Source organism: Polyodon spathula, chromosome 6 (genome assembly GCF_017654505.1).
Source record: "Polyodon spathula isolate WHYD16114869_AA chromosome 6, ASM1765450v1, whole genome shotgun sequence".
NCBI lineage: Eukaryota > Metazoa > Chordata > Actinopteri > Acipenseriformes > Polyodontidae > Polyodon > Polyodon spathula.
Window position 1 is genome coordinate 1,382,404 of NC_054539.1, and position 26,696 is coordinate 1,409,099.

The 26,696-nt window shown below is 41.9% G+C and overlaps 1 protein-coding gene across 1 annotated transcript in view; it reads right to left on the reverse strand.

Annotated features, from left to right (window-relative positions):
* LOC121316622 (leucine-rich PPR motif-containing protein, mitochondrial-like) overlaps window positions 1–26,696 on the reverse strand; it is an 83,024-nt gene that overhangs the window by 39,217 nt on the left and 17,111 nt on the right. The window contains 3 exon segments of the mRNA XM_041251664.1: window positions 7,328–7,535; window positions 15,963–16,048; window positions 19,641–19,708. Coding sequence (XP_041107598.1) covers window positions 7,328–7,535; window positions 15,963–16,048; window positions 19,641–19,708 — 362 coding nt within the window.

Below are 26,696 nucleotides of genomic sequence, written 5' to 3' on the forward strand. Positions count from 1 at the left end.
GTTAAAGCACTGCCACGGGGAGTGCAGGATGAGTCACACCGCTTGGACGGCGCCTGTTTGCGTCCAGGCTGTGCCCAGAGGCCGAACTTTGCTGAGGACCCCGAGGGGGGAGTCATGTTGGCTCTGACACTGCCGGGGTGGGGGATGGGAAACCGGCAGGGACTCATTCTCCTCATCGCGCAACTGTGAACCCTACTGGTCTGACAACGAGAATGTATAAGAGGCAAGACTGGTCTCTGTTCTGCTCTGGATTGCTCGGCCTAAAAGCAATTTTGGCTTTAGGCTTGAGAGATCTGAGGACGCTCACACGGCCTCAGAACGTCTGTGCTGTGTGGGGAACAATTAGTCACTCTAAATTAAAGAAAATAAATAAAAATAATCTTTTTTTTAGTTTAATTAAATTTTTGTTGCTATGTTATGTTTCTCCATATATTTAAAAGTATGACAATGGTAGCTATAGTTATGTGTATGTGCTCATACAACACGTACATGTACTGTTGCAGAACAGAATGAATTACATAATCGATCAAACAGAAACAATCAATCAGCAGATAATTAACTGCAAATGGGCAATTAGAGGAAGGAAGCTGGTTGTGCTCTTGTGTATCTGCTCCCTCTCCAAGACTAAATTACAGGTTAATTTCAGAACTGCAGCAAAAAAAAATCAAGACACAACAGGCAATATTACAGACAGAAAAAAAGGAAATAATGCTTACAGCCCTCAGCAGATAGCACTAGGGTGCTGATGAATGGATTCTAGCACAGAGGCTCTTGCGGGGATGGAAATAACTCCCATTGTACAGCGGTTTTATCCATTCTTGGTTTTCCTTAAGACGACACGCCTGAACTTGTTACTTACACACTGTGGTTATGTCAAGCTCGTGGTAAAATCTGGAATGGGTGAAACTGCTATGCAATATGATCTTATTTCCATCCATCATTTTTACACAATATAAGCAAAGGTCTTTTTGATTACATTATGGCTCACACTTTGTTTCAAGGTCACTACAATTAAAGCAGGTAAATGACAAACAGAAAAGGAGGCCACAACACCTCTGGGTCATCCTGTGGTAATGCTAACCTATCTGGTTCTTTAAATAGAGTCACTGCAGTGCAGTTAACCCACTAAAACTTTTTTTCTGATCAATTTGATCCAATCTAGGAACTTTAACCCCCTCAATCTCACAGTCACATTATGATGGCAAGAATTAAGTGAAATCAGTGCTCCCCTCTCTCTACTTTGATAGGGGAAGGGAGGGGAGGTGAATAGCTGATTGGATAATTACAGTGTCAATCAAGCAAGTGGTGAAAGCAAGATGATCGTGGCAGGCCTTCAAAAAAAAGTTCACTTCTAACACGCGACAGCAGCGCCGCAGAGAGCTAGTTCAGAGAGCAGACAATTCATTTCTAACACGCGACAGCAGTGCCGCAGAGAGCTAGTTCAGAGAGCAGGCAATTCATTTCTAACATGCGACAGCAGTGCCGCAGAGAGCTAGTTCAGAGAGCAGGCAATTCCTTTCTAACACGCGACAGCAGAGCTGCAGAGAGCTAGTTCAGAGAGCAGGCAATTCCTTTCTAACACGCGACAGCAGCGCCGCAGAGAGCTAGTTCAGAGAGCAGCCAATTCCTTTCTAACACGCGACAGCAGAGCCGCAGAGAGCTAGTTCAGAGAGCAGCCAATTCCTTTCTAACACGCGACAGCAGCGCCGCAGAGAGCTAGTTCAGAGAGCAGCCAATTCCTTTCTAACACGCGACAGCAGCGCCACAGAGAGCTAGTTCAGAGAGCAGGCAATTCCTTTCTAACACGCGACAGCAGAGCCGCAGAGAGCTAGTTCAGAGAGCAGGCAATTCCTTTCTAACAAGCGACAGCAGAGCCGCAGAGAGCTAGTTCAGAGAGCAGGCAATTCCTTTCTAACAAGCGACAGCAGAGCCGCAGAGAGCTAGTTCAGAGAGCAGGCAATTCCTTTCTAACACGTGACAGCAGAGCTGCAGAGAGCTAGTTCAGAGAGCAGGCAATTCCTTTCTAACACGCGACAGCAGCGCCGCAGAGAGCTAGTTCAGAGAGCAGGCAATTCATTTCTAACACGCGACAGCAGCGCCGCAGAGCGCTAGTTCAGAGAGCAGCCAATTCATTTCTAACACGTGACAGCAGCGCCGCAGAGCGCTAGTTCAGAGAGCAGGCAATTCCTTTCTAACACGCGACAGCAGCGCCGCAGAGAGCTAGTTCAGAGAGCAGGCAATTCATTTCTAACACGCGACAGCAGCGCCGCAGAGCGCTACTTCAGAGAGCAGCCAATTCATTTCTAACACGTGACAGCAGCGCCGCAGAGCGCTAGTTCAGAGAGCAGGCAATTCATTTCTAACACGTGACAGCAGCGCCGCAGAGAGCTAGTTCAGAGAAAAGCCAATTCATTTCTAACACGTGACAGCAGCGCCGCAGAGCGCTAGTTCAGAGAGCAGGCAATTCATTTCTAACACGTGACAGCAGCGCCGCAGAGAGCTAGTTCAGAGAAAAGCCAATTAATTTCTAACACGTGACAGCAGCGCCGCAGAGAGCTAGTTCAGAGAGCAGGCAATTCATTTCTAACACGCGACAGCAGCGCCGCAGAGAGCTAGTTCAGAGAGCAGGCAATTCATTTCTAACACGCGACAGCAGCGCCGCAGAGAGCTAGTTCAGAGAGCAGGCAATTCCATTCTAACACGCGACAGCAGCGCCGCAGAGAGCTAGTTCAGAGAGCAGGCAATTCATTTCTAATACGTGACGAGGAGGACAAAAGCAAAAGAGCTTACTATATAAACAGGACTCTCCAGCGATTGGTATTAATTGAAATGAAGAGCACCGACATTATGTGTGCAGCCCGAGTCGAGTAGCACTTCACCCATAGGCTCCCTGATTGAAAAGCTCTTTTAAGACTGAAATCATTAGTGACAAGGGACAGCAAAGAAAAAACAACCAAGCAAATAAAAGCACACCCCACACACTTCAGCTCAGCCTCCTTCCCCTTCCCCCCCACACAAGAAACACTTCCGCTCAGCCTCCTTCTCTTTTCCTCCCCCCCACACAACACACATTTCATCTCCGCCTCCTTCCCCTTTTCCTTACCCCACACAACACACACCTCAGCTCAGCCCCCTTCACCCAACATACACACACCAGCTCAGCCCCCTTCCCCCTCACAACACACACCTCAGCCCAGCCCCATCCCCGCCACACACATCTCCATCAACCATAATAAGGAACCAACAAGGAGGCTGGTGTTGCAATTACTACTAATCCCCCCCCCCCCCCCCCCCCCCCCAACCACCAAGTAACAGAAAAAAAACTGAACCATGTTGAAGGCTTTCTAATTTCCCTAGGTACAATTTAGCTGTCACTTGCGTTAACATTTACTCAAACACGCTCCCCGAACGGCACTAAACTCTGCATGTCAAGTACTTGCCAGCCAATTAAGTGGCAAACTGGAGTCTCTGTTAAGCAACTGAATGATTAGACAAGATAGCTCATTTCCCTGACTTCCTTTTGTTCAGGAGAAAAATGCCACATTTACATTATCAGTCTCAACAGAATTTTCTGACAGACAGTTAGGGAGAGAAAGAAAAAAAAGAAAGATTTAAAAAAATAATGAAATAGGGAACACACACACACACACACACGAGAAGGGAGAATAGGGTTGGTGACTGGACTAGACACACCACATAAAGCCTGCCATTCACCAATCAGCTTTCAAAAGCAATAGCCGTGAATGCAACTTAATTACGACCCAATGATCCTTGACAAAAAAAATAAATAAATCCTCATCTTATCACTGTCCTGTCCCCAGCAGGCAAATGAAACACTTTTGTCCTTCAGCGCTGATGATGCTAAATTCATAATTGCAATAATGGAGTGAGAGACCTAGACTCTCCATCTCGCTGAAGCACTCCCCGGGTTTAAAAAACAAAACAAAACAAAAATTAAATAAGAAAAAAATAAAAAAGCCAGGTGACAGTTCCACCGAGTCTGCTTCAAAACCAGGAGGTGAGAAGGGGCGCCCCCGCCGAACCAAAGGAACAGAGCAGATCCTCTGACCCAATCCCACTGCCAAAGGAAATACGAGACATACAGCTTCAACCATTCCAGGTTTTACTACAAGCTTGATTAGCCACAATGTATAGGTAACAAGCTCAGGTGTGTCTTACTAAACTCATATTAAAGCCATCCTCAGGTGAGGCTATCATGCATTTGCATCTTCCATATGTCCCCATATAAAAGACTAGAAGAGTTTGTGAACCTGTCCACATAGGAGGTTGCCATGCATGAAAAGGGTTAAAATGAAAGCTTGATAAGAGCATCATTTGTTTTTTTACCTTATTAATTGAATAGGCCATGACTCATTACAGAACAGTGGGTATAAGGGCCAACATGGTGTGAAATTCACTTGACGATTATTCTGTTTATCTCGGAAGGAATACTCAAAATAAAACTACTCGTTTCATTTTCAATAGTTTTTTTGTTTGGTGATGCAATAAACCGTCACAAACATAAATGACTGCCTGTTTTAATGGTATGCATGTCATTTACCATTCACGTCTCTCCTTTAAAAAGATCCTGTCACATCTTTCTTTACCTTATTAAAATGCAGACAGTAATTACCAATAGGGTTTAATCAATCACAGCTGATTTGTTTCTTGTTTGTATAAAGACTGACGTTTATTCAGTGTCACAGTAAGTCTTCATAAGCAACAATTAGAAAGTCATTACGTGTGACAGTCTGAAGAGACTCAAGCACCAGACTGACATTTCCCTTGTCCCCAGTTGAATCGGGAATTGACAAAGAAGTGGAAGATCGTTGATGAAAGTGCTGCCAGTAACTGAGAGACGAACTGTATTTAAAAATGTGTCTGCATGGTCTAGCCTGGGAAGGAGATGTCGGCATCACAAAGTCCTTCCTAGTCACCTTTAAATTTAAAAATTTAAAAGTGCGGGGGGTGTAAGCTGCAGAACAAGTGGACATGGCGTGCTCTCCCCAGTGATCACGCTGCTCTGACATGCACAGCTTTACATGAAGTCACTGCCCTGTGTGAAACAGAGCTTTCTCTACTGTGCATACCACCTGGGGCGAACAGGAATCAGTGCACGTTTTATTTAAGCAGTCACGGTATAAGGTGAGAATAAGCATTCACCCATTTCGGGTTTTACTGCAAGCTTGATTCGCCACGGTGTACAGGTAACAAGCTCAGGTGTATCTTATTAAACTGCTAGTAAAAGCAGGAATGGATCAAACTGCTGTGCAATGGGAGTGTAACCATCCCTGCTGTGTGGAACTATGCCTATATACTATACGTATAACATTATCAAAAAGGTATCAACAAATGGTGTTTTGAATAGCCTCAATGCAGGAGAACTGGGTCACGTTAGTCTGTTGTATAGAAATACACTTCCAGAGGACCTCATGTTCTTTTTTTTAAAGAGGAGACGATTTTCTGTGCAGGTGTACAAAGATATTTAGTGAGAAAGGAGTCCGAGTGAAGTTATCCGGCAATAAACTGGGCCATCCCCAGTTTTACTGCATTTCTAGAAAAAGAAGAACATTTCAGGGTACCAGCCTACTCATGATATGTCTTTGCTCATTAAAATATTTTAGAAGAGACGATTATCTATTCAGGGATAAAGGGGTATTTAGTAAGTAAGGGGTCTGAGGGGAAACATGGGCAATACAATCCCCACCCGTAATCTTGCTGTAAATAACTTGTTACATAATTAGTGCCGGTGTGTGTGTGTGTGTGTGTGTGTGTGTGTGTGTGTGTGTGTGTGTGTGTGTGTGTGTAACGAAGGTTAAGGGCTAGTGCCGAGAGGCAGGCTTTTTTGGTTTTATTTGCATATTGTGTTTTAGTGAACAGTGATACCCATCGCTAAATTAAAACAAAAAATGATTAATAATGCTGGCAATCTGGCTGCAGCTGCTGAGGGAGGAAGGCTATCGAGATCAGTCCCGATATTGTCTGTGAACAGCAAAAAGGCACACCCGCTGCAAACTTAACACATTTAAATGTCACGTTAAATTAGTTTTCTGTTGTGAAAGGAGGATTCTCTTGTCACATTACGTAAAGGTAATGCAGTGCAGTGTTATAGAGTGTGCATTTATTCACAATAACAGGGCACGAAACACCAATACAAGGCATGATGCAGGTGCGGTAGTGGGTGGAAGGAATGCAGAATCGATGAAACTGAGTTTTACCCGATAACTGAAAAAACACCCACAAGACCCATTTAGAAAATTAGTTGTTTTTATTGTTTTGAACCGATAAACCTGGGTTTCAACAATATTTATAATAATGCCAATCATTTACTGCCCTTTCTACATAAAGAAAAAGTCTTTCAGAAGGTGGGCAGTGTTGAAAGACAACTTTTGTGGACCTACATAACAGAATACACTTGTTCAAGTGACTAGTGATTGGGGGTGTGTGAAAAAAACAGCAAATTGTTGTAAGGAGCAATGCATTCAGGATCAGTAATTAGGAAAAGGATCTAAATCAGTTAGGTTAACATTAATATTTACTAAATTAATAATTTGTGTAATATATTAAATTAGCAAAACAGCATGAATATTATGATTAATAAAATTATCCTGTAACTTTAAGCTTGCTTTGCAGTCGTGTATAAGGGTCTCCCTTCTGACTGTTAGTAGAAAATGATTTAAGGTTCTTGTATTCAATAAGCTTTATTAATAATCCAGGAAGTGAGTTGAGAAGTTAGGAGACTGTGTACAACATGTGAGATGCAGTACTGAACCTGTAAGAGTGGACGAAGTCTGCCTCCAGCTGAATTATTGATGCAAGTTATTTCTTCACAATATTCGAAGCCCAGTGCGCGTCGACAAGCGGGCGGCAATGTGGCGTCCAGAGTTCTCCTGAATCTTAATGTGGACATCTTCAATTCAACACAGTAAGATAACATTTGTATATGTAGGAGAAAAATGTACATGCAATGTATTATATAAACTGAAAATTGAGTAGTGTTTACTTTTAATAACCAATTTTGACAAATGATGAAAAACGGAAAAAACACGCCATATCCCCACTGAAACCTGCACTAGCAGCAACTTAGAATTTCTCTGAGAGTGTAGATCTCGCACTCAATGCCAATGAGAAAGCATTTGAAATGCTTAAGCAGATTAAGTATGTTAATATCAGGGTTTTGCCTGTTTCTATTAAGATTTAAATGACTTTTAATATGTTTAGAATTGTTTGTGTATGTTTATAACAATAAGAAACATAGAAAAGAGTAAACCCTTCCTTCCTGTGGCTGTTCATTCCTAGTTCAATGCTCATGCTTCCCCACACTCACTTCTCCAGGTGCACAGTGACGAGCTGGGAGCAGAGGTTGGCAGAGGGCTTGGCCAGGCCCAGGGTGAAGAGAGCGTCCAGGATGCTCCGCACGACCTCCTCTTCTGCACGCATGGCTGAGGCGTTCAGGATGTGGAAGAATGAGGTGACGCTGGCGTCCCGCACAGCCACGCCCTTCTCCTTCATCTCCTTCAGGATGCCGAGCACGTCTGCGTCAGGAGACAGGAGGGGAACAGAGAGGCAACATCAGCACACAGATATGCCAGCCTCCTATTGAACTGGGCTGAATCACACAAGCTGCTGTCTTCAAAGGGTATATCTGGTATTTGGACAAAATTAATGTCCCAATGGTAATTCTTTCTTGTAATCATTTATTTTTTTATTTTTTTATCTCAGATTACCCGTCATTTAATGTCCTACTAGTTTTTTCAACATATAAGAATGGCAGCAATTATTACCCTGCATTATACTAAATGTGCATTTCTTAAATTCTTTCTTTATTAAAAACAATACAATTCTTAGACTTACTGTATAAACCAACACTGACATGGACAGCATATTCATTTATCATTATGACATTAAACAGTTGCACAAAATTCTAAGCACGTTGGATTACATTTATACTCAAACGAGCAACACTAAACTCGTAGTTTTTTTTTTTAATTAACTCCATCCATGTGATTTTTACTCTTTCTGTAAGAAGGCATCTCTTTAAAAATGAGATTAAGCCAAAAAAGGAATTAACCCCAAACCTGTTTTACACCTGCTTTAGAAGTGCAATGCCTGATTACAAAAGAGAATGAGAGTAAATAAGAGACAACAAGGTGACGGGGAAGTGTACTGCACGATAGATAGATAGATAAAAGGACCTTAGATAAATTCATGTAGGGAAAACAAACTGCTATTAAAACAGCATTTTAAACCCAGCAGGAATGCAAATTCTGGAGTATAATGCCAATTCCAAGTTAATTACTACTTGCTTTCTAAATGAGACTACAATTACCGAGCTCCACAATAGCATGCTTTTTATCATTTCCCTGCAACTGCGACTATAAATTATAGGTAGGAAGAGCCAGCCCACCGTGCCCCGGCTCACATGGCAGCCTGCCCCGGAGCTGACAGAGCCAGCTAAGTGGAGGCTTTATCAGCCCCCTTTGCATCTGCCAGTCCGAGGCATTGTCTCTCCCAGGCAGATGGTTTGTCACAAGGCCAGATAATTAAGATGTGTTTACACTGTATTTACAGGCAGTCTAATGGCTGGATACCGATAGGGTCTGTTTGCACTCCCCATACTAATTATCCCAGCTACGCAGCATGCTCAAACACTGATCAGGCAGCAGGCTTCTCCTTGCAAGGTACCCACTGCAGTACATTTCCATGAAGTACGTACTGGCAGGCTGCTTAACAGAGTTACTATTCAGAACGGGATTGCCTTCGTTAGAACACACCAGCACACAAGCACACACATGCACACAAGTGCACGAGCACGCAAGCAAGCAAGCAAGCAAGCGCACGAGCACGCAAGCAAGCACACGACGCACACACACACGCGCGCACCTTCACTTTATCTTGCAGTGACACCTATTATAATACCTTACGATTCTTAACACCAAGCCAAAAAAAGCAGAACATACGGTGAATGTTGGAGGGCAACAAATCTCTTTTGCACTTTTATTTGTGTGTCTTTTTCTTAAAGAATTTACATTTTTTATTTATTTATTTTTTAGAGAAGAGCTAAATCTACAGTGCCTATAGAAAGTCTCCACCGCCTTTCAAAATGTTCACCTTTTGTTGCCTTTAGCCTTGAATATAGTTTTGTTTTAATTTATCTACACAACCTACTCCACAACTTGCAAGTGAAAAAAATATTCTAGAAATTTGTAGACAATTCATTAAAAATAAAACCTGAAATAGCTTGGCTGGATAAGTGTCCACCCCCTTGTAATAGCAATACCAAATTAGCTCAGGTGTAACCATTCGCCTTCAAAATCACACACCAAGTGAAGTGGCCTCCACATGTGTTACACTGTAGTAAGTGACAGGATTTCAGGATAAATTCAGCAGTTCCTGTAGGTTCCCTCTGCTAAGTAGTGTATTTCAAAGCAAAGACTCAACCATGAGCACCCAGGCGTTTTCAAAAGAACTCTGGGACAAGTTGTTGAAAGGCACAGATTAGGGTATGGGTATTAGAAAATATCGAAGGCCTTGAATATCCCCTGGAGCACGGTCAAGATGATTATTAAGAAGTGGAAGGTGTATGGCACCACCAAGACTCTGCCTAGATCTGGCTGTCCCTCCAAACTGGATGATCGAGCAAGAAGGAGACTGATTAGAGAGGCTACCAAGAGTGGCCAAGACTGGTCAAAATGTGCATGTGACAACAATGTTTCCCAAGCACTCCACAAATCTGGCCTATATGGTAGCATGGCAAGAAGGAAGCCATTACTCAAGAAAGCCCACCTTGAATCCCATTTGAAGTATGCAAAAAAAAGAGAGGTTATGTAGCAATCTGGCAAAAAGTTTTGTGGTCTGACTAAACTGAAATGGAACTTTTTGGCCTAAATGCAAAGTGTTATGTTTGGCGCAAAAGCATGGTGGTGGCAGCATCGTGTTATGGGGATGTTTCTCATCGGTAGGGACTGAGGCACTTGTCAGGATTGAAGGGAAAATGAATGGAGTAAAGTACAGAGAAGTCCTTGAGGAAAACCTGCTGCCCTCTGCAAGGAAGTTGAAACTGGGACAGAAGTCCACCTTTCAGCATGACAATGACCCAAAGCACACAGCCAAAGCTACACTGGAGTGGCTAAGGAACAAAAAGGTAAATGTCCTTGAGTGGCCTTGTCATTGCCCTGACCTAAATCCAATCGAAATTTGTGGCATGACTTGAGGATTGCTGTCCAACAACACTTCAAGGAACTTGACAGAGCTTGACCAGTTTTGTGAAGAAGAATGGTCAAATATTCCCAAATCTAGGTGTGCATAGTTGGTAGCGACCTATCCAAACAGACTCACAGCTGGAATTGCTGCCAAAAGTGTTAACACACGGGGGCGGAGACTTATCCAATTATGATCTTTCAGTTCTGTATTTTTACACATTTAACTTTTTTCCCCTTAACAGTATGGAGTATGGTGTGTAGATAAGTGGTAAAATCCTCATTTAAAAGCATTAAACTCTGAGGCACTGACACAACCAAATGGGAAAAAAGTTCAAGGGTGTGTAGACTTTCTATAGGCTCTGTAAGTGAGGGACCAATACGTCTGTTCTGCGTTTACCCCAAAGTCTGTGCTTTGTTGTTATAATGGCATGAGACTTGTCTCACTGGCATGACAGACAGCATAGGTTTCGCTTTCCCAGAGGCATTGGCCAAATTCTCCTCACTGGTGATGAGGTCAGCCAAGCCACTGTGCTTTGGAGATGAACCCTACACCTGCCTCGTCACCATGGAGATGCTATGGGATGCCCTTTACTGTTCTCACTGGGAAACCAGTGCCGCCTTCAGCTACTAGGCTGGAGGTCTGTGCCTCCTACACTCCAGTATTCATATCCCTGGTCCCCGATTGTGTGCCAGGCTGTCCTGTCCTCCCGAGTCGCACATTCAGAGCACGGCCACGCCTCTTGTTATGCAAATAAGTTACTAATCCCCTGGAGGTTGTTGATGGTTTAATGGGGTGCTGCGAGGCTGAGGTCAAGCCTCTTGTGTTCACTCTGTTCTCGTGCTGAAGAGTTTTCCCGTTTTCAGACGACAGAGCGTCATTGTTTCGGTTTGGTTTGTTTACACGCTGCATTTCACTAATTGCCGTCAAACGAAAAGAGATCTCAACTGCAGTCTTTGAGAAGAGCTTTGTGAGAGATTCAGCAGCGGTAGGAACGATCTGCGTGGAGATGGCATAACATTTTGTATAACTTAAAGAATGCCAAACTATACACTGGTGAGTTTGTGAACAAATACAAGTCTCCCGAGGGACAAAGTCTGAAGCCCCTCTGAGGGAAGGCTCTGTGAAAGCTATGCCAGGGGATCCCAGTGTTTTCCCTAGTAAAGGCTCCCTTGTATGGAGTGCAGGGAGTCACTGAGACCAGGGTCTCCCCGAGTAAAGGCTCCACTCTGTGGAGTGCAGGGGATCACCAAGTTGCTGATCTTATCTGGCGATCCACACGGGGGCTGCACTGGCCTTTGTGCTTCCGTGCTTTAAAGGAGGAAAATCGACTCGGGGTTGTTCATCTGATCATCTGGTGCCAGAAGAGGCCAGACCGAAACGAGTCAAGCGGAGCTCCATATTCGAACACATGGTCTGAAAGCCTGTGGTTTGGCCGAACAGTCATTTAGTAGGCTGTTACTTAAATTAAACTTGACCTACAGAACTATAAACTACAGTTGTGTTCCAAATGTGGAGACTACATCTCAAAGTGTTTGTCTTATTTATATAAAAAAAAAAAAAAAATTAAATACTTAACTGCACTGAAACATCTCATGGGTGTGCAGAAATAAGAGTATAAAGTGTAAGTTTAGGAGCATTGAAGGGGTTGTACATTTTCTTATGTTCTTATATTAAAGTGTACTGTACAGTACCTAGCCCATTATCTACAGAGCCTGCATTCTGAACTGTCCCATGATGTTATGAGGCATAAGGCAGTCAAATTAAAACAGTCAAATTAAAAGTCTGGTTAGAGGCATCTCTGGAGAATCAGCTCATACCGATTTCAAAGAAGCACACAATGCCAGCAGCATTACCTTACATGACACCATTCTGAAATCTCAGCAGATTCAGCTCATACTGATTTCAAAGAAGCACACAATGCCAGCAGCATTACCTTACATGACACCATTCTGAAATCTCAGCAGATTCAGCTCATACTGATTTCAAAGAAGCACACAATGCCAGCAGCATTACCTTACATGACAGCATTCTGAAATCTCAGCAGATTCAGCTCATACTGATTTCAAAGAAGCACACAATGCCAGCAGCATTACCTTACATGACACCATTCTGAAATCTCAGCAGATTCAGCTCATACTGATTTCAAAGAAGCACACAATGCCAGCAGCATTACCTTACATGACACCATTCTGAAATTATTTTATTTGTTTTTAAATAAAAGGACAACTAAATAATAATAATAATTTAGCCCAACTTTAAGAAAAAATATATCCAGCATTATTTCACGCCCAATGGGAATTCAAATCTTCACAATCGTTTAAAACATTTTTTTTTTAGGATCAGCTGTCCAATTGAAGTTTCTGAACTCCTTTACGTATTCTACTGAGAGGAGGCTGTGCCACATGGCTGATGCAACACATGCCATAAATTGTTCTGAGCCGGTCTGCTGGAGCCTTTGTATCTGAGAACGTACCATTAATGTAATCTTACAAGGGGAGCAGCAGTATTGTGCTCCCTATTAAACAGTTGCCCAACACACAGTTGCGGAGAGTGCTAGGTAAGAGAAGCAAGGCAGAGGCCACACTGTGGCCCTCAATGCCCCCCCAATGCACCAGCAGCTCAAGCTGTTTTGTTCCAGTACTTGACACTGCATGTGCTTTAAAAGCACTGACCTCTGGGTAATTTACTTCGTCCCTTTCCATATCTGCTAAATGTGTTCAATTAACTGCGTTCCAGCAAACGCTAGCGATTGGCACCCAGGTGTTTCAATGCAAACATTAACCTTGCGTGTAATTCATAAAGCACTGCCACGCTGTATGAACAGTTCACTGGGGTTACTGTTAACAACAATTAGGCACTTCTAACAGGAGACGCCCGTTGTCCACCTTCAATTGCCTGCAGTACGATGCCTCAGTTCAATACCTGCAGGTATAATCTCACCAGAGCCCATTTGCAAATTAACTACGGTTTAATAACTACTACTACATTATTCATTCATATAATAACAATGTGGATTCCCCAGCTCTGTGTGCAAGTTAGCAATAGCAGACTGCAGCCATAGCCATCCCTTCAGATCTCTATAGGCAAGCAGGGCTGAGATGAGCCTGTATTGGGATGGAAAACCCCCAAGGAACACCAGCTGTGTTGAAGTGGTGCATGGGGAAGGGGGCACAGAGAAGGCCCCTGTGTTAGGACCCCACAAGACACAGCAGAGTCAGTGGGGCTTTCCCTTGGATCCGATGCAAAGCTAAGGTCATGTCTAAGGTCACGTTTGCATTGAGCACTCGCTGAGCCCTGAACACACATTCAAATACCATTCATAAGAAGAGAGGAAAGTGGATTTGATATTTTAAGCACTGTGGACCAGGACTGTTTAAACAGTGGAGACAGAAAGGGTTTACAGCGCCTGAGGGCTCATCTCAAGTCATGCATTTTAGTTCTATTTGTTTGCACAGTGTCAAATATGTCGGTTTCCATATTGCTACCGCCTAAGCCCTGCTGCAATCCCTTCCTGCATCCTGCTCTGGGTGTTACCCAGCCGGTACATCGGTCGGTTAGTGAGGGAGGAGCGAAGGAGTCGCAGGAGCTAATGAATAGAAACTAAGACATTCCATAGCAAGCTCCCAAGACAGGGATATGAAATAAACATCACAAACAGTCAGGTCTTATTTAGTTATTTGAAGACAGCATACAAGCTCATTCCAAGATAGACTACAGGCAATACAGGTAGTTGTAGCCTCTTACTTGGTGTAGATGAGCACATTTATTGTACAAGCAGGCCTCTTTAATACCCAATCTCCCCTACACAACCACGTTGCTAGCAAGAGCTGTGACTTTTCTCGACAAAAACAGCCGCAGGTCCTTTTTATATAATCTTATATATTTAAAATAAATCTTGCATTCCCCCTAGATCAGGAGACAAATCTGAATTAACGTTATGTTTATAGGATTTATGTCCAGACATCAGACTTTTTAAAGCAGAACAAAAAATAAAATAAAGCAATTAGCTTAGACATGGTGCACAATCTGCGCCACAAGCCATGATCTTCAAACTCAATTTAGAAAAGTCTACGCTAATAAGAAGTAGCTGCAGGAATGCAAAAGCCACTGAGCCGTGCAAATGTAAATGACAAGCTTGGAAAGCCATTAAAACAAATGACCGGCCTGCGAGGCATCTCTGGTTGAATTCACATGCACATCTGTATGTGAAACGTTCAAGCACTTTTGTGACATGATATACCATTAGTACCGCGTTCGGTTTTGTAATTCTGATAAGATGGCAGGACCCCTTCAATTTGAGGCCGAGCTGTGTATAAATACAGAATATTGGGTATGAAACTGTACAATGAATGTTGTAATTGTGCTGCTGTTTCAAGGTAGTCGTGAAGCAATAAGACATGACCAGGTGTTGATTGTGATCGAATAGCAGTAGGCTGAGTGCCTTTATCCGCTGGAAGTGTAGTTATTCCAGCACAACCAGCACCCTGGAGTGTCTTATTGCGCTTATAAAATGGGCTACAAGTTTTTTGGAAATAGATATGGACATATTTTTATTTAAAAATGAATATAGGTTTATTTTTTTATAACTATATTACTACGCTAGGAAAAATAGTTCCAATAAATGCCATAGTTGAATGAATTTAATAGATAAACCAATTATCTTTTGAATAATAAATTAAATAAATTCAAATACATAAATTATCAGAATATTTTCAGTATTTGTCTCAAATAATATCGGTTTGTAAAAAGTCTAAGTTGCTGGGACTTTTTTTACCCGTTGGTTGTACTGTAATAATTCAATGGCTTGCAATGCCTATCAGCCAATCAGGATGCAGATATCGCCCAAATAATGAATACAATAATACAACAAAAGACCCCTGAAAATAAGTACTTACCAAGGTTTTGAAAAGCAATGTTTTTTTTATTTTTTTTTATAAATTTAGTCGTTGTCAATTATTTTTGTTATCTTCTCCCAATGTGAAATGCCCAATCATTATTTAGACTCAGCTCACCGCTACAACCCCTGAGCTGACTCGGGAGCTGCGAAGACAAACACACGATGTCCTCCGAAGCATGTGCTGTCAGCCGCCCGCTTCTTTACACACTGCAGATTCACCATGCAGCCACCAGGAGCTACAGCGCAGGAGGACAACGCAGCTCCCAGGCAGCTAACAGGCAAGCCCGCAGGCGCCCAGCAGACTACAGGGGTTGCTGGTGCGCGGTGAGCCGTGGACACCCTTGCCGACCTAAGCCCTCCCCCCTGGCGAGGCTTAGCCAACTGAGCGCCACCTCCTGGGAACTCCCATCCACGGTGGGCTGTGTAATAGCCCAGACTCGAAGCGGCGACGTCCAGGCCATAGGGCGTATCCTGCACTCACGCAGAGCGCCTTTACTGGATGCACCACTCGGGAGCCCATAAAAGCAATGTTTCTGACTCTTATTATAAGTAGCAATGCTAATTCAGTTGAAGATCTTTGCTAGTATTTCAAATAGGACTAAGCAGATGTTTGAGAGACAATTCTACAGCAGTAGCAACTCCTGCATCCTGGTTCCCAAAATGTTCTCACCAAAAGTGATTAGATACCAGGAACATGTATTCAGGGTTTTTTTTGTATCCTCAGCGTTGTACAAGAAAACCCCCAGTAAAGACAGGATTCTAGTTTTTTGGCACATCATTCAAAGAAATGTTTCTGATTGAGAGCCGACTAAGAAAGATGAATAACAGAGTGTTGTACTGCTGCCCAAACGATTAAACTCACCCTCGATTTTGCCGTGCTTTGCGAGGACCTTCACCAACCCCAAGTATTTGTTAACGTCCAGGACCACAGAGGAGTCTTTACGGTCACTGGAAGCACAAGGCAACAGTAATTCAATATTTATCATTACAATAATACTCTTCCCTTATAAAATAGTAAAAGCATAGCAAAAGAGTAAAACATAGCCAGGGTGTCCTCGGCTCACCGCGCACCAGCGCCCCCTGCAGACTGGCTGGGTGCCTGCGGGCTTGCCTGTAAGCTGCCCAGAGCTGCGTTGTCCTCAGACGCTGTAGCTCTAGGTTGGCTGCATGGCGGGCCTGCAGACTGAAAAAAAGCGTTCGGCTGACGGTACACATTTCGAGGACAGCATGTGTTCGTCTTCGCTGCTCCAGAGTCAGTGCAGGGGTGTTAGCGGTGAGCTGATCTTAAAATACAATTGGGCATGTCAAACTGGGAGAAAAGCAGGGGTAAAATTAAAATTTAAAAAAGGCAGCATGACTGCAAAGGGGAAGAAAAGCCATTTACTTTGGGCAGATCGCTGGCTGAAAGCTTTACTTTCTCATCGACCAAAACAATGACATCCTGAAAAACAAAACAGAAAAATACCCAGTTAAAAAGGATGTCTGTGTTCAATTTGATCCCTCATGCGATAAGACACCTGAAACCTCATGATGCAAGCATAGTGTCATACTTCAGGGATGGAAATAAGACTCCCATAGCACAGCAGTTTGATTCACTCCTGGTTTTACTGGAAGTTTAATCAGACACACATGAGCTTGTTACCTAGACACTGGTGCTGATCCAGCTCGTATCAAAACCTGGAATGTAGGAAACTGCTGTGCAATAGGAGTCTTATTTCCATCCCACATATTTATCGGGGGGACCTCTAGGGTCAACACTACAGCAGAAGTGCTCAGGCAACCAGTTAGTTGAGAATTTGGCCACTTCAAAACACAATGCATTTAGGGTAAACCCATTTCTCTCAGGTACAGACAAAGCAATCCTCAACTGAGGTCATGCGGGACAATCATCCTTCTGGTGACATGCTTCTCTAATCCAGAAAGTCCTTAATCTCTGCAAACACTATAATCTCTGCATGTACTGTACAGTTACACATTTCTCTCTTTTTTAATTGAAATATTTCAATTGTTGGAAGTTTTTACATAATGTTAACATTCATACTTGCTTCCTGCTTGGTCATAACCTTGGGTCCCAACATGAACATGATCTTGGTACAAATCTCCCCTACCTTGGATGACTGCAGCGCACCCATCTGGTTATGGTAAAGGATTGAGTCACGGTGCTAATATGTTCAGTTGCCAACATTCTCTATGGCAATAGGGCTGTCAAACAGGGTCAATCAATCAATGTTTATTAGGGTGACAGGGCCCTTAGCTATTCTGTGTCACTACTCTGGAACACCTTGCTCAGACCTGTAAGAGACTCCAGCACAGCATCCGTTTTCAAGCCTAGGGTGAATATTGTTAACCCTTTAAAAGAAACGGGATCATGTTAACACGATCATACTGAAACGGGCTTCTAGGACTGTGATCATGTAAAAAACTTATTTTTGATGACTTACAGGGCCACCGTACTTTGTAGTACAGGCTTGAAACACATATCAATGGATAAGGGAGGGACTGACGTTGACTTTTTTTCGTGTGACGTCACAGAGGGGCATATGGTGTCTAAAGGGCAGAGACAAAAGCAGAAACAAAACATCACAGGAACTTGTTTAGAGCGAATTAAAAAAAAGGGGAAACACTGTAAATCTGATGTATGTGACTTAATTATATTAGAACATTTATTCTGTCTCATGTGTTTTAACATATATGTTTTTACAACATTTAATAAAATATCAAGAAACGAGTTGATAGAAGCAGATACTATTTCATGAACTAAATGTATCGGGTATGTTTTTTTTTTTTTCTCCTTATTACTGATAATGAAATTAAGAACTTATTTTATGTATAAATATTTATTTTGAGAAGATAAAATTGAGTGTAGTGTCCATTACTGCTTATAAATGAACGTGTATGATGTCACTGCAATCACTCAGGTGAAACAATGTCTTGTAATTTGACCAGCAAATTTAGTTGAAAAATATAGACCATCCATATTTTTCAACAAAACTTTCAGGAAGTATTGTAAGGTCCCTTGGGTCATAGAACAACACGTTTTTATACATGTATCTCATGTTGTCACCGGCAACAAGGAGGCGACAGTTGTTGTCGGCTTGTCTTCTCGTGTGACCATCCTGGCAAAACCCCGGCAACACAGCAGCGACTTGTCTCCCTATTTTTAAGCAACACGAGGGCAACATTTTCAATACCAGCCAATCAAATTTGATGGTAGTGTCACCTGATGATAAGGCTAGCCCATAACAGACAGACAAGTGTATAATAAATTTTGATTCCTTCATTTCATCCCATGAATTATAGTCTACAGATCTACAATACAGTGTGTATGTGGATAAGCGAATGTTAAATGTCCACGATTACATACTTAAGCTACAAATAAATGTATCTTACAGTAATACACGTGCAGCGTATTGTTTAATGTTTTATTTTGCCGTGTATGTAGTATGCCTGTCATTCCTACATCAACCCCCAATCATAACATCGTTCATTATATCAGTAAACAAAGTGGGGGAAAAAAATCATAAAATGAGGTCTGCCTTCTTGCCCTCGAAAGCCTAGAATTAATGGTATAGCATTAAAAACCTTGTTTATGAACACCGATATATTTATTATGTTTGGCATATGAAATATGTAGACTTACTAACTAAATTATACTAATTTTACACCCTTTTATGTATGAAGGAACTACAGGTCTGTTAATGTAACTGGTACATTTTTATATCGTAGCTTCGCAGCATGTTTACGTCTTGTGACACAAACGTGCATTGTGTTGTTGCCAGCTTGTTGATTGCATGCTTGTCTCTCACGTGACCACTGCAAACTGCAAGGCAGCACGCAGGCAACAAATGGGTTCCTGTTCCTGCCGTCAACAAAAACTGCGACGGCAACAAGACCAGGCCTTAAGCACAATACATAATAAAAAATACACAACAAACGAAAGGTGTATGGTTTCTGAAGTTCTTTATAATGTTCCCCAGAGCGTTCTGAAAAAAAGGACACCATTTCAAAAGATGCAAAAAAATTGATTTGTAGTGCATTTTTATAGGAGAGTCAACTACAGCCAAAAAACACCTTGGTCTTTAAAAGGCGCTTTAAAAAGATCTGTTTTGATTGGCCAAGAGGGAGGTTAGGATTTATAATTCACAATTAATGCTATTTAAAATTACTGCCTTAAAGCTGCTGCCATAGATATAAACGAACACAGAAATCCATCGCGTACCCGCCTGTCACGTATCCATTTATCAGCCATGATCAAGCTCTTCAGCAACGCTAGTTTATTACTGAACAGAGATGGCAGACGGCTACCCTGTCACAAGCATTAATGCCTTATATTTTCCTACACAAGGGATTTAGGGAAGCTCCCTAATAAATGCTGAATTTCAAAAGAATAATTGTGTGATGAATATAGCAATTGTTAGAGCTGTGTATAATGGTATTTAAAACAGGATTCATTTACCCGACTTGTTACATCTCCACCCTGACTCTGGTCCCACAGCAGCCCGATACGCGACAGACTCCTGTACTCGGAATACAATCTCACCTTGATGATTTCCGGAACACGGTACGAATCCAGCAGGTTCCGAATACCTCTGTATATATTAGGAGTGTTTACAATGTTCTGCAGCAAAAAAGAAAATAAAACACATCAGTCGCTAGACAAAAAAACCCATCCATGTATTAAATCAAGAAAAATGAATTATTAACAATAAAACATGTCTATTTAACAATGTAATCCACATGCACCCACTCATTAAAAACAGAACTGCATTTACTTAAAAGCTGCAATTTGGAGAGCTAATAGATAGGTGTCAGTCTGCCGGACAGGCAAGAATAAACCCCCGTACCATCTTCTTGAGCTGATGGAAGTACTGTCTGAGTCTTTCCTCCCTGGCTTGCACCTTGGAGTCACTCATACTGTCGATCAAGTTATAAAGGAAATATCTAACCACCTCTGAGGGAAATAAAACACACACACACACACAATTAGCCAGGCTGTCCTGTTATAACCCCACCACCCCACAATTCCAAATAACTCACCAGCCTATTGTTTTTTTTTTTTTGTTATATGGGTCAGAAGCAGAAGCCCTGCACACATTTCTCGGTTTCTACCATCTTTCCAAGGATCCCACCCCCACCTCCAAAAAAAAAACAACCTATATTTTATTTATCTTTTCTTATCTGAGTGCCACTGCCCCATGCATTAAACATTACAATCTGAAGGATCTGAAAGTTCTATTCGGTATGACGAAAGTGTAAATGTAACCTTGAGCAGCAGAGGGCGCTATAGGATGAGAAATCATCACATTCATTCCAGGTCTTGTGCATATTTCTTTCACACTTCTTCACAGAAGCTTATCATAAGACAGGGAGTCTATTTACTTCAGATTTCCTTTCCCCAACATTTCCCCAATCTGAAAACTCCATCTATTAATTGTAAAAGTGGGGTTTAAAGTCACAATTCTTTATAACGTCACATCTCGACAAAACAGTTCAGAAATTGTAAGATACACTGCTCATTTCATCTTCAGTTACATGTAACTCGAGTAAAGTACAGCTGCCTATGATTAGCGCTAATCGAGGCCTGTGAAACCAAGCGGAACAGATGGGAGATTGCCGCTCCAGAATTCCATCGTAAGTGATACACTGAATTGCTTTTATTGAATGACCCATCCCCCGCCTGCCTCCTTTACAAGAAACCGCACTTAAAAGTGGGATTCCTTGAACATTTTGCATTCTGAAAACTGCTCATAGGCTTTCAAACAGTTACTTATTTAATGGTGCCTTTTAATATTGGGAGCTGTTAAATTGCCAAAGGACGGTTTTCATATAAATCATTAGGATGTTGTATTAAAAGCACCCTCAAACTCAATGCATCTTCCTGGAGTTCTCGAGCCCCTACAGTAAAAGCAGACTTATAGCCACCAGTACAGCCACCAGGCCATTTGTAAACCAGCTGTGAACAGCCTTACTTTGAATAATAAAACCCAAAGTGACCACTGTCAAAGTAACAGAGTCAAGGCCCAGCCTCCGCCCATACATTCTAACAGTCTGCCCACTGCCCCTCTCTTCTTAGCAGGCTTTCAGATTTCACTAATATATATATATATATATTAGTACAGAGAAACTCGACTCTCAAAGTAAACGCACTGTCTGGCTAGGTCATTCATCAATTAAACATTACAGGTTGCAGAACAGGGAGGATAAAAAACATGCACCAATCCCTCCATAGCGCCCCTGCTATTGTCAATTAAATTGTCAGTCAGGTTTTAGAGATGACCCAATGCAGAACCGTCGCTGGGTCTTACTCCCCCACATACTGTATTCTTGCACTAGGAATAAGTCACAAAGATGTGCTCGGGAGATATTTTTATTTTCATTATTTCGGTTGATGTTTATTTTGTTGCTTCTTGACTTTTACAATCTCCAAGTGCCTTTGGGCAGCTGCAGGTTCAAGCCATTTCCAACGCCCCTTCCAGGCACAAATTTATGTAAGTTTGTTTTGTTTTTGCTCTTAAATGAAACCATCCACAGGCTTCAAAAGGTCTGTACCTTTTTTTTTTAGGATGAAATTACAGGATGGAATCTGTACAACAGCATAACAGGAAAAACAAGCACTGCGCTGCTTAATGCAGGATGCGAATGGATCTGAATTTAAAACCACTGCCCGGGGGAGGGGCACGTTCGGGTGATAAACGTTTTGCAGGTCAACAGCTAGAGTGAAGCGGGAGGATATATAGAAGGCAGCTGGGAGGCACAGCTTGACCGAGATGTGACGTGAGCAGGGATCAGGAGCTATGCAGCGCCTCAGAACTGGTGCTGCTGTAGGAACAGGTTTGCTTTCACTCCGGTGTCACAGTTTTAACCATTGTTCTGTCTTCTAAAACGGAACTCTGTGGTTACAGTTTAAACCATTGCTCTGTTTTCTAAAATGGTGCTCCGTGGTTACAGTGGGTGTCCTTAATGACTTGCTCAGTTCCGGCCCTTCTGAGCCACTCAGAGAGCTCCTGAGCATTTAGAACATAAGAAAGTTTACAAACGAGAGGAGGCCTTTCGGCCCATCTTGCTCGTTTGGTTGTTAGTAGCTTATTGATCCCAAAATCTCATCAAGCAGCTTCTTGAAGGATCCCAGGGTGTCAGCTTCAACAACATTACTGGGGAGTTGATTCCAGACCCTCACAATTCTCTGTGTAAAAAAGTGCCTCCTATTTTGTGTTCTGAATGCCCCTTTGTCTAAACTCCATTTGTGACCCCTGGTCCTTGTTTCTTTTTTCAGGCTGAAAAAGTCCCTTGGGTGGACACTGTCAATGCCTTTTAGAATTTTGAATGCTTGAATTAGGTCGCCACGTAGTCTTCTTTGTTCAAGACTGAACAGATTTTAGCCTGTCTGCATATGACATGCCTTTTAAGTCCGGGATAATTCTGGTCGCTCTTCTTTGCACTCTTTCTAGAGCAGCAATATCTTTTTTATAGCGAGGTGACCAGAACTGCACACAATATTCAAGATGAGGTCTTACAAGTGCATTGTACAGTTTTAACATTACTTCCCTTGATTTAAATTCAACACTTTTCACAATGTATCCGAGCATCTTGTTAGCCTTTTTTATAGCTTCCCCACATTGTCTAGATGAAGACATTTCTGAGTCAACAAAAACTCCTAGGTCTTTTTCATATATTCCTTCTCCAATTTCAGTATCTCCCATATGATATTTATAATGTACATTTTTATTTCCTGCGTGCAGTACCTTACACTTTTCTCTATTAAATGTCATTTGCCATGTGTCTGCCCAGTTTTGAACCTTGTCTAGATCATTTTGAATGACCTTTGCTGCTGCAACAGTGTTTGCCACTCCTCCTACTTTTGTGTCGTCTGCAAATTTAACAAGTTTGCTTACTATACCAGAATCTAAATCATTAATGTAGATTAGGAATAGCAGAGGACCTAATACTGATCCCTGTGGTACACTGCTGGTTACCACACTCCATTCTGAGGTTTTTCCTCTAATCAGTACTTTCTGTTTTCTACATGTTAACCACTCCCTAATCCATGTACATGCGTTTCCTTGAATCCCAACTGCGTTCAGTTTGAGAATTAATCTTTTGTGCGGGACTTTGTCAAAAGCTTTCTGGAAATCTAAATAAACCATGTCATATGCTTTGCAATTATCCATTATCGATGTTGCATCCTCAAAAAAATCAAACAAGTTAGTTAGACACGATCTCCCTTTCCTAAAACCATGTTGACTGTCTCCCAGGACCCTGTTACCATATAGGTAATTTTCCATTTTGGATCTTATTATAGTTTCCATAAGTTTACATATAATAGAAGTCAGGCTTATTGGTCTGTAGTTACCTGGTTCAGTTTTGTTTCCCTTTTTGTGGATCGGTATTACGTTTGCAATTTTCCAGTCTGTCGGTACCACCCCTGTGTCAAGAGACTGCTGCATGATCTTGGTTAGCGGTTTGTAAATAACTTCTTTCATTTCTTTGAGTACTACTGGGAGGATCTCATCCGGCCCAGGGGATTTGTTTATTTTAAGAGCTCCTAGTCCCTTTAACACTTCTGCCTCAGTTATGCTAAAGTTTTTTAAAACTGGATAGGAACTGGATGACATGTGGGGCATGTTGTCAGTATCTTCCTTTGTAAAAACTTGTGAAAAGTAATCATTTAATATATTTGCTATTTTTTTTTCTTCATCTACGATTTTGCCATTTGTATTTCTTAAACATTTAATCTCCTCTTTGAATGTTCGCTTGCTGTTGTAATATTGGAAAAACATTTTGGAATTGGTTTTAGCTCCCTTAGCAATGTTCATTTCTATTTCTCTCTTGGCCTTTCTAACTTCCTTTTTGACTTGCGTTTGCAGTTCTGTGTACTCTTTCTGCGAACTTTCTTTTTGGTCCTTTTTTAATGCTCTGTAAAGTGCCTTTTTTCGCTGAATATTTTTTTTTTAATTGATCTATTAAACCATTTTGGCAATTTAGTTTTACATTTAGATTTGTCTACTTTAGGGATGTTATTGTTTTGCGCCTCTAGTACTACATTTTTGAAGAACAACCATCCTTCTTCTGTGGGTGTTTTCTCTATTTTACTCCAATCTACTTCTGTTAGTCTCTGTTTCATACCTTCATAGTTTGCTTTTCTAAAATTGTAAACCTTAGCTTTAGTCATTTCTTTTGGGGTTTTAAAAAACACTTCAAATGAAACCATGTTTTGGTCTGAGTTTGCCAGTGGTTCTCTGACCTCTATTTTAGTTATTCTATCTTCGTTATTTGAAAAGACTAAATCAAGGCATGCCTCCCCTCTAGTCTGTGCCTTGACAAATTGTGTTAGGAAGCAGTCATTTGTCATTTCCACCATTTCTATTTCGTCCTTCGTGCTACCCACCGGGTGTTCCCATTTTATTTGGGGGAAGTTGAAATCCCTCATTAGTATGGCTTCTCCTTTGCTACACGCATTTCTAATGTCATTGTATAACAGATTATTGTGCTCACCGTCTGAATCTGGCGGTCTATAGCATGCTCCTATTATTATGCCCTTTGAATTTTTGTCCGTTATTCTGACCCATATTGATTCGGTTTTATTTTCTTTGTCCAGGTTTAACACCTGGGCTTCAAGACTGTTTCTTATGTATAGCGCTACCCCTCCTCCTCTTCTGTCCTGCCTGTCTTTCCTATACAGTGTATACCCACAAATATTATATTCGTCCCCATCACTCTCAGACAACCAAGTTTCAGTAACACCTATCACATCATAGTTACCTGTTAGTGCAGTAGCTTCAAGTTCTAGAATTTTGTTTCTGATACTTCTAGCATTTAGATAAATACATTTAATGGTTGTCTTACCTGAGTTGTTGTTCTTGTTTTGATGTGGTCTCCCTTCTGTTTTTTTGTTGATTTCTCCCCCCTTCCTTTCTAGTTTAAATGCTTCTGAACCTGCTCGAGGATCTTTTCTCCAAGTAGACTGGTTCCCTTGTTATTTAAATGCAGTCCGTCCCGTCTATACAGATAGTCCTCGTTGTAGAATGTGGTCCAATGATCAAGATAGGTGAAGCCTTCCCGTGTGCACCACGTCTTCAGCCATGCGTTTTGATTAATTATTTCCAGCTGTCCATATGGTCCTTTGCAAGGTGCGGGTAGTATACCAGAAAATACCACAGTTTTGGTTTTCTCTTTTAATTTCCTTCCTAGCTCTCTGAATTTGTTTTGCAGGGATTTTGGTCTGTCTCTTCCAATGTTGTTTGTACCGATGTGGACGACTACTACCGGGTCGTCTCCTGTTCGTTCTAGGAGCCTGTCCATGTTCTCAGTGATGTGCTTGACCGAGGCTCCCGGAAGGCAGCACACTGTTGTAGTAAGGGGGTCCAAACTGCGAATTGAACTTGCTGTGTTTCTCAATATGGAGTCCCCAACAATCATGACCTCCCTTCTTTTTGCTGTCTGGTCACCACTGTCAATGGGGTCCTGGATGTTGTTCCTTTCATTCTCTTGTTGTTGGTTCTGCTCATCAAACTTCTGAAGTGACTCAAATTTGTTGGTTGTTTTGATTTCTGGTGGTTGTGTTTGACGAAGTTTCTTTTTTTCCCTGCTTCTGCCTACCTGAACCCAGCTGTTCTGACCTTTTATCTCCCTGGTGGCTTTCAGTCTGTTAGGGGTGATGCAGACTTCCATGAATTGTGGGTGTGCCAGTTCCTCAAGATCCTGTTGCTGTCTCACTTCTTCCAGCTCCATTTCTAGCATACTTACTAGTTTATGCAAATCCTGGATCGCGCGACACTTTACGCACACTTGGTTTAGCTCCGCTGGGTTTTCTCGGATTTCCCACATCATGCAGGTGTCACAGATTACTGGCTTGAAGACCATGTTGAGGGTTTTTTTTTTTTTTTAGTTTCTTCTGCAGCTGAAGTTTAGTTTCTTCTGCAGCCGTCAACCTGCTTTCAAACTGCTTCTAAACTGCTCTGTACTTTTCCACGCCTGTACTTCTCCCACTCGCTGTCGCTTCCACTCGCTCTCGCTCATCAGTGATCACAGGGAGACAACGCAATGGCCCCCTGCAGGAAACAGGTGGAGATGACAGGCAGTATAGACAAATACGTTTGTCATGAACGATGAACTGGTTTCGACTTATGAAGTTTTTTATAAATTGGCTAAATAAGATGGTAAAAATTGTTGTTTTCGAATGTGTATCATTTACTTTCATTTTTTAAAAATGTAGAGCTGTTTTACGGTTATTAATGTATTATTACTAGGCTTGTAGTGTTAATATTATTCATAATTTTCATTATTAATGTCGGTATTAAACACAGCCAGATATGAGGTTCAGTCCAAACAGAGCGTCGAACTCAGTGAGGGGACAGTAACTTCACACAGGGCCATTTCATCCACCATCACCTCAGAAACATGAACAAGCAAAGAACTGTTATTCTCCATTTTTAAATGTCGCTCAGCGCTCTCGTGGAGCAGAGCGGCAAGTCATTTAAATGGGCTCAGTGTACTTTCTGAGTGCTCTCACTCACTTAAAGTGGCCCGTTTTAACCATTGTCCTGTCTTCTAAAACGGAACTCCGGTGTTACAGTTTTAACCATTGTTCTGTCTTCTA